Here is an 8328-nt window from a genome sequence, read left to right on the forward strand (position 1 = left end):
GTGAACCTGGAAGAGCCCGAATGGTGAAACTAAAAATGAAATCGACTTCATACTATGCGCTAAACCTGGCATCATTCAGGATGTGTCCGTCCTCGGAAAGGTGCGCTGTAGCGAGCACAGAATGGTAAGGTTTTGAATTAGCTTAGACTTGAGGAGGTAACGGAAGAAGCTAGCGAAGACAAAGTCCATTAAAAAGTTAGCGGTAAAAGGGAAAGTACAGGAATTCAGGACATCGCTGAGGAACAGATATTCGGCTTTAACTGAGAAAGGCTATGACTATCTGGATGTTCATACAATAAAGGATAATCTGACAGCTATCATTACAGAGTGCGCAGTAGAAGTAGTCCGTAAGACGGTTTGACAGGATACCGGCAAGCTATCTCAGGAGACGAAAGATCTGATTAAGAAACGCCAAAGCATGAGGGTGTCTAATCCTATAGAGAGGATAGAACTAGCAGAGGTATCGAAGTTAATAAATATGCGAAAGGTAGCGGCAGCGGCACGGGAAAGGCACCATCTTAAGAAGTTTTCTCTGCAATTGCAGATATGAAGTTCTGACATCGACTACAACCGTCTGCGTGCACGTGTGCTGGTTGCTGCGGAAGATAACGTCATCTAGGACTGCATCGCTACCGGCCAGCGGACACGCCCACCCATCGGACGAGGCTATAAAGAAAGCCCAGAGGCCTACGGCTGTCACACTGGCAGCGGCAGCGGCACGGGAAAGGCACCATCTTAAGAAGTTTTCTCTGCAATTGCAGATATGAAGTTCTGACATCGACTACAACCGTCTGCGTGCACGTGTGCTGGTTGCTGCGGAAGATAACGTCATCTACGACTGCATCGCTACCGGCCAGCGGACACGCCCACCCATCGGACGAGGCTATAAAGAAAGCCCAGAGACCTACGGCTGTCACACTGGCAGCGGCAGCGGCACGGGAAAGGCACCATCTTAAGAAGTTTTCTCTGCAATTGTAGATATGAAGTTCTGACATCGACTACAACCGTCTGCGTGCACGTGTGCTGGTTGCTGCGGAAGATAACGTCATCTAGGACTGCATCGCTACCGGCCAGCGGACACGCCCACCCATCGGACGAGGCTATAAAGAAAGCCCAGAGACCTACGGCTGTCACACTGGCAGCGGCAGCGGCACGGGAAAGGCACCATCTTAAGAAGTTTTCTCTGCAATTGCAGATATGAAGTTCTGACATCGACTACAACCATCTGCGTGCACGTGTGCTGGTTGCTGCGGAAGATAACGTCATCTAGGACTGCATCGCTACCGGCCAGCGGACACGCCCACCCATCGGACGAGGCTATAAAGAAAGCCCAGAGACCTACGGCTGTCACACTGGCAGCGGCAGCGGCACGGGAAAGGCACCATCTTAAGAAGTTTTCTCTGCAATTGCAGGTTAGTTGCTGCTCTGTTAATATATCTTCCCGCTGTCCTCTTTTACTGCTGCTGCTGCTGCCAAAAGTGTCGCTATGCCCCTTGATGAACACTGTGGGTCATGTGATATGCAACTCGAGGAACTTGATTCCAAAATCGACTGTAGTGACTGTAGATCTGTCTATCACACGGGGAAATGTGCAGGAATTTCAGATGCTACTATCAAGTCCAAAGGGGAGCAGTATCGCAGTGCGTGGCGTTGCTCAAATTGCAGGCGTTCGAAAGGTCGTACTCCACAACTCGATAGATCCAGTAATGATACGGATGACCAGGATGTTCGTGCACTGCTGAAATCAATCAGTGAAAAGCTGGAGTACCTTTTACCGCTGAAAAAAACAGTTGACAGCGTCGAAGACACAGTTCAGTACATGAGTGACCTGTACGATGAGCTTCTAAGTCGGGTAGAAAAGAACGAACGTGAGGTCAGGGAACTGAAACACAGGGTAGACAAGATTAAAAAGCAAGACGATGAAATAACGCAGCTGAAAAACGAAATGGACTGTTTGGAATGGAGAAGCCGAAAGCTGAACCTTGAGTTCCATGGAATTAAAGCAATGGAGGATGAAAACCTGATTGATGAGATAAATAAGCTGGCAACTCTAAACAACCTGCCACAGCTTCAGGAAAGTGACATAGTGTCCACTCATCGCCTTCCCTCAAAGCAAGATAAGATACCTGGCATTATCTGTCGTTTCGCCAAACAATCAGTAAGAGACAAATGGTGGCAAAACAGGAAAACACTGTGCCAGGGAAATGACAGCATTTTTGTGTTAGAAAACCTGACAAAAAGGACACGTACTCTGCTTACCGAAACAAAGGTCTGGGCCAAGGCAAATAACTACAAATACGTATGCATTCTTGTTGACAGCGCGTTTAGAGCACAGGGACAGAAGAAACACAGAGGACGACGTCACAGGCGCTGAACTTCAACTTTATTCAAGAATCATCGAAACCCTGCATATATACCCATGACAGAGACGCCACCAAGCGGCGAAAGCTTTATGCGCTCGTGGAAACAGAGATGATAAGGCAGGTGGGGCAAAATGACAAAGGCTAAAAAAACCGAAAAATTTTGAACAGAGCAGGAAAAAGCAGAGCAAGAAGATGCAAAAAACTTTACCAAGTCATTTGAAATAAAAACTCCGACACGTGAAAAATGGGGCAGATGACAGACAGAATTTTGAAGACGGTTCCCGAAAAACACTGAACCAAAATATACGCGTATAACAAAAATCAAACGTGGCGAAAAAAGAAAAGCATAGTGGCAAGCAAAAACCAACAATGAAAAAGCACAGTGGTGATTGGATAGGCAAACGAAAATTTAACGATACAGGTGAAGCCTACAATTAACGCGGCTAAACACAGAAGATAAAATGCACTGGATAGATAAAACGGTAACAAACTGGGAGGAGCATGAAAGATGAAGCCAACAAAAAACACGGCTAAGGCTAAAAGATGAGGTGCATAAAAACAATAAAAGCGAAAAGGAGAGAATAGTGGGAAAAAATTTTTGTGTAACTCCTTTGTAAAACCATTACTACTTCAAAGAGGCCCCGATAGAAAGATTAACTCTTTTTTCGACAATGAAACCGAGGGTGCACTTACACATTCACCCTCGTGCCTAGCAATCTCGGTTGCTTCCACTATTTCACGTGTCAACTTGTTCCTGTGCTTTTTTATCACAGTGGCTTTTTCGAACAAAGGATGGCATGGATTTTGTGGGTCACAGTTTCGGCAGTGTACGGGCAGATTCCTGAGTGAAGTACCAGATAAATCGTTCTTGTGTTCCCTCAGCCTATCATTGATACATCGGCCTGTTTGGCCGATGTATACCTTGCTACAGGACAAAGGAATTGAGTAAACGACGCCTTCCGCGCATGCAGTAGATGGATCTCTGTGCCGAATGGTGCAGCCTCTTTTTCTTTTCTCTTTTTCATTTACAATCCTACAGAGCTGCGAAAGGCGCTGAGGGGCGGAAAAAACGACGTCCACTCCTGCTTTGCTTCCAATTTTTTTAAGGTTGTGTGAAATTTGGTGCATGTAGGGGATAACAGCAACCTTTTTATATTGCTTGCGCGCTTCAGCCGGAGCCCTCCTATTCTCGCGCTTGATAATTTTCAGAACTTTTTCAGCAACAGAACTAAGCAGTTGTGGCGGGTACCCTGAGTGCGAGAGCCTGCTTATCTGATTTGTGAAGCTTTCCTGAAGTTTGTGCTCACATGACTTGTTCAAGGAATTAAGAAAGGAAGACTGGATAATACCTCTTTTCACCAGCTTCGAGTGAGCGGAGTCATAAGGTAGGATGGCCTTTTTGCCCCTCGGTTCAAATGCCCAGCACACGTGATTGGGCGTGAAGAAAATCCTTAGCTCCAGGAAGCGCAAGGAATCATTGTCCGGCAGTTCGTGGGTCAGTTCGAGTGGAGCTACAGTACCCTTAAAAACACTAAAAATTTGAGGCACTTCCTGAATAAAAGCTTCGTTGTCGCAGTCTAAAAGGACTAAGAAATCATCGACGAAGCGGAAAATTTTTTGAACGCTGGAATGCTCAAGTTGGTTCCTGAGAGCTCTGTCATGCATGGCAAGAAAAAGATCTTAGAAAACATAGCGCAAAAAGGACACGGACGACACAGAAGTGGACAGGACAGGCGCCTGTCCTGTCCACTTCTGTGTCGTCCGTGTCCTTTTTGCGCTATGTTTTCTAAGAACTGTTACCAACTAGCCCAAACCAAGCTACTGTTACAAGAAAAAGATCGCTAAGCACGGGGGCAATGCATGATCCTATACAGATTCCTTGCTTTTGAATGAAACGTGACCCATTCCATTCAGAAACAGTTGATTTTAGGTATACAAAGAGCAATTCCAAGAACCCATCCACCGAAACACCACACTCATTCTGGAAGGTTATGGCGCCGTGATTGTCGATAGCTTCGCGAACGCATTTCATGAGGTCATTTTGAGGGATAGAATAAAACAAATCCTTGACGTCTATAGAAAATCCGCGAAAGACTTTACCTCTGTTCGCATTCAAAAACCCAATGACTTGTTCCGTGTTCTTCACCAGGAAGGGATCATTAATAGAAAGCAATTTCAGGTTATCTTGCAAGTACTTAGCTACATCTTTCTGCCAGGTATTTTTCTCCGAAACAATAACACGCAGAAGGCACCCTATCTTGTGTGTTTTGGCGGTGAAGAACATTTGCAAGCAAGTGTTATTGTTACCGTCTATTGAACGAGCCAGCTTTTCGAGATTCAATCTTTGGCAAAGTTTTTTAGCTACATTTCTTTGCTTGGTTGCTAAAGTGACCGGGCTATTTTTAAAGGCTGACTGAATTGCTTCGGTGGCCTTGGACAGGTACAATTGTTCAGGTGGAATCACAAACCCCCCTTCCTTGTCAGCAGTTAGCAGAGATAAATGGTTATCACTTAAATGCGAAATTGTTTTTTTATTGGAAACTTCTTTCCTTCAGACTTGCTTCGCATCAACACGTCAACGCCGTCCGCGATACATCTATCAGCTTCCCCCGAGGGGGCAAGCCTGGAGACTTGCCTGACCAAGGTGAGCAGTTCTGGCGCTGTCCTCTTAGGTTGCACAGCGAACTTTGGCCCATGACCAAAGAATCGGCCAAAGTTCGCTGTGCAACCTAAGAGGACAGCGCCAGAACTGCTCACCTTGGTCAGGCAAGTCTCCAGGCTTGCCCCCTCGGGGGAAGCTGATAGATGTATCGCGGACGGCGTTGACGTGTTGATGCGAAGCAAGTCTGAAGGAAAGAAGTTTCCAATAAAAAAACAATTTCGCATTTAAGTGATAACCATTTATCTCTGCTAACTGCTGACAAGGAAGGGGGGTTTGTGATTCTACCTGAACAATTGTACCTGTCCAAGGCCACCGAAGCAATTCAGTCAGCCTTTAAAAATAGCCCGGTCACTTTAGCAACCAAGCAAAGAAATGTAGCTAAAAAACTTTGCCAAAGATTGAATCTCGAAAAGCTGGCTCGTTCAATAGACGGTAACAATAACACTTGCTTGCAAATGTTCTTCACCGCCAAAACACACAAGATAGGGTGCCCTCTGCGTGTTATTGTTTCGGAGAAAAATACCTGGCAGAAAGATGTAGCTAAGTACTTGCAAGATAACCTGAAATTGCTTTCTATTAATGATCCCTTCCTGGTGAAGAACACGGAACAAGTCATTGGGTTTTTGAATGCGAACAGAGGTAAAGTCTTTCGCGGATTTTCTATAGACGTCAAGGATTTGTTTTATTCTATCCCTCAAAATGACCTCATGAAATGCGTTCGCGAAGCTATCGACAATCACGGCGCCATAACCTTCCAGAATGAGTGTGGTGTTTCGGTGGATGGGTTCTTGGAATTGCTCTTTGTATACCTAAAATCAACTGTTTCTGAATGGAATGGGTCACGTTTCATTCAAAAGCAAGGAATCTGTATAGGATCATGCATTGCCCCCGTGCTTAGCGATCTTTTTCTTGCCATGCATGACAGAGCTCTCAGGAACCAACTTGAGCATTCCAGCGTTCAAAAAATTTTCCGCTTCGTCGATGATTTCTTAGTCCTTTTAGACTGCGACAACGAAGCTTTTATTCAGGAAGTGCCTCAAATTTTTAGTGTTTTTAAGGGTACTGTAGCTCCACTCGAACTGACCCACGAACTGCCGGACAATGATTCCTTGCGCTTCCTGGAGCTAAGGATTTTCTTCACGCCCAATCACGTGTGCTGGGCATTTGAACCGAGGGGCAAAAAGGCCATCCTACCTTATGACTCCGCTCACTCGAAGCTGGTGAAAAGAGGTATTATCCAGTCTTCCTTTCTTAATTCCTTGAACAAGTCATGTGAGCACAAACTTCAGGAAAGCTTCACAAATCAGATAAGCAGGCTCTCGCACTCAGGGTACCCGCCACAACTGCTTAGTTCTGTTGCTGAAAAAGTTCTGAAAATTATCAAGCGCGAGAATAGGAGGGCTCCGGCTGAAGCGCGCAAGCAATATAAAAAGGTTGCTGTTATCCCCTACATGCACCAAATTTCACACAACCTTAAAAAAATTGGAAGCAAAGCAGGAGTGGACGTCGTTTTTTCCGCCCCTCAGCGCCTTTCGCAGCTCTGTAGGATTGTAAATGAAAAAGAGAAAAGAAAAAGAGGCTGCACCATTCGGCACAGAGATCCATCTACTGCATGCGCGGAAGGCGTCGTTTACTCAATTCCTTTGTCCTGTAGCAAGGTATACATCGGCCAGGCCGATGTATCAATGATAGGCTGAGGGAACACAAGAACGATTTATCTGGTACTTCACTCAGGAATCTGCCCGTACACTGCCGAAACTGTGACCCACAAAATCCATGCCATCCTTTGTTCGAAAAAGCCACTGTGATAAAAAAGCACAGGAACAAGTTGACACGTGAAATAGTGGAAGCAACCGAGATTGCTAGGCACGAGGGTGAATGTGTAAGTGCACCCTCGGTTTCATTGTCGAAAAAAGAGTTAATCTTTCTATCGGGGCCTCTTTGAAGTAGTAATGGTTTTACAAAGGAGTTAAACAAAAATTTTTTCCCACTATTCTCTCCTTTTCGCTTTTATTGTTTTTATGCACCTCATCTTTTAGCCTTAGCCGTGTTTTTTGTTGGCTTCATCTTTCATGCTCCTCCCAGTTTGTTACCGTTTTATCTATCCAGTGCATTTTATCTTCTGTGTTTAGCCGCGTTAATTGTAGGCTTCACCTGTATCGTTAAATTTTCGTTTGCCTATCCAATCACCACTGTGCTTTTTCATTGTTGGTTTTTGCTTGCCACTATGCTTTTCTTTTTTCGCCACGTTTGATTTTTGTTATACGCGTATATTTTGGTTCAGTGTTTTTCGGGAACCGTCTTCAAAATTCTGTCTGTCATCTGCCCCATTTTTCACGTGTCGGAGTGTTTCTTTCAAATGACTTGGTAAAGTTTTTTGCATCTTCTTGCTCTGCTTTTTCCTGCTCTGTTCAAAATTTTTCGGTTTTTTTAGCCTTTGTCATTTTGCCCCACCTGCCTTATCATCTCTGTTTCCACGAGCGCATAAAGCTTTCGCCGCTTGGTGGCGTCTCTGTCATGGGTATATATGCAGGGTTTCGATGATTCTTGAATAAAGTTGAAGTTCAGCGCCTGTGACGTCGTCCTCTGTGTTTCTTCTGTCCCTGTGCTCTAAACGCGCTGTCAACAAGAATGGATCATTACCAACTAGCCCGGCAATTTGTCCTATTCAAATACGTATGGCACAACAACAACAAGGTCTTGGTCCGGAAAGCTGATGGGCAAAACGCGGTGGTCATTTCCTGCTCTAGTGACCGCGACAAACTTAAGCAACAGATCAGCTGAACACAAAGAACACTATGGCACCTACTCACTCTTACGTATTGCCACACACTTTCAACCATCACTTAGGTACAGCGTTTTCGAAGGCTTTCAAATGTTTTCACTTAAACATACGTTCTTTTACTCGCAAGGAACATGACTTACAACTCTTTTTTGAGCAAACAAAGCAATCCTTTGACGTCATTATGCTGACAGAGACTTGGTGTGTTGACGATGTGAACATCTTTCGGCTTCCATTGTACAATACTTTCTACCTGAATCGATCAACAGGTCGTGGTGGCGGAATATGCACCTTGGTTAAAAAGCCGTCTGCATGTGAAATATTGAACCAGTTTTCAGTAATAACTTATGACTATGAATTTTTATCAGTGATACAAAACAATACTGTTTTCGCTGTTTGCTATCGCCCTCCGAATGGTTCCGTTACATCATTCTTGGAGTTCTTAGAAACTTTTCTCGTCTTTATAAATGACAACAAATTCAATTTAATTTATGGCGGAGACATCAACATTAACATGATGA

At 44.7% G+C, this 8328-nt stretch overlaps 1 protein-coding gene across 1 annotated transcript; it reads left to right on the forward strand.

Annotated features, from left to right (window-relative positions):
* Nucleotides 1-1458: 1458 nt before the first annotated feature.
* Nucleotides 1459-7880, forward strand: LOC144095073 (uncharacterized). The gene is made up of 2 exons (XM_077628874.1): nucleotides 1459-2292; nucleotides 7695-7880. The coding sequence occupies exons 1-2, from the start codon at nucleotides 1487-1489 to the stop codon at nucleotides 7807-7809; spliced, it is 921 nt and encodes a 306-aa protein (XP_077485000.1). The 5' UTR covers nucleotides 1459-1486; the 3' UTR covers nucleotides 7810-7880.
* The last annotated feature ends 448 nt before the right edge of the window (nucleotides 7881-8328 follow it).

This window comes from Amblyomma americanum, chromosome 6, assembly GCF_052857255.1.
Source record: "Amblyomma americanum isolate KBUSLIRL-KWMA chromosome 6, ASM5285725v1, whole genome shotgun sequence".
In the NCBI taxonomy this organism is placed as follows: Eukaryota; Metazoa; Arthropoda; class Arachnida; order Ixodida; family Ixodidae; genus Amblyomma; species Amblyomma americanum.

Excerpts from the sequence above, each read along its gene's own strand:
- LOC144095073 (XM_077628874.1), top strand. The coding sequence starts at position 1,487 with ATGCCCCTTGATGAACACTGTGGGTCATGTGATATGCAACTCGAGGAA. Across the intron at positions 2,293-7,694 it reads TGGGCCAAGGCAAATAACTA|CAAATACGTATGGCACAACA; the intron begins CAAATACGTATG and ends ATTTGTCCTATT.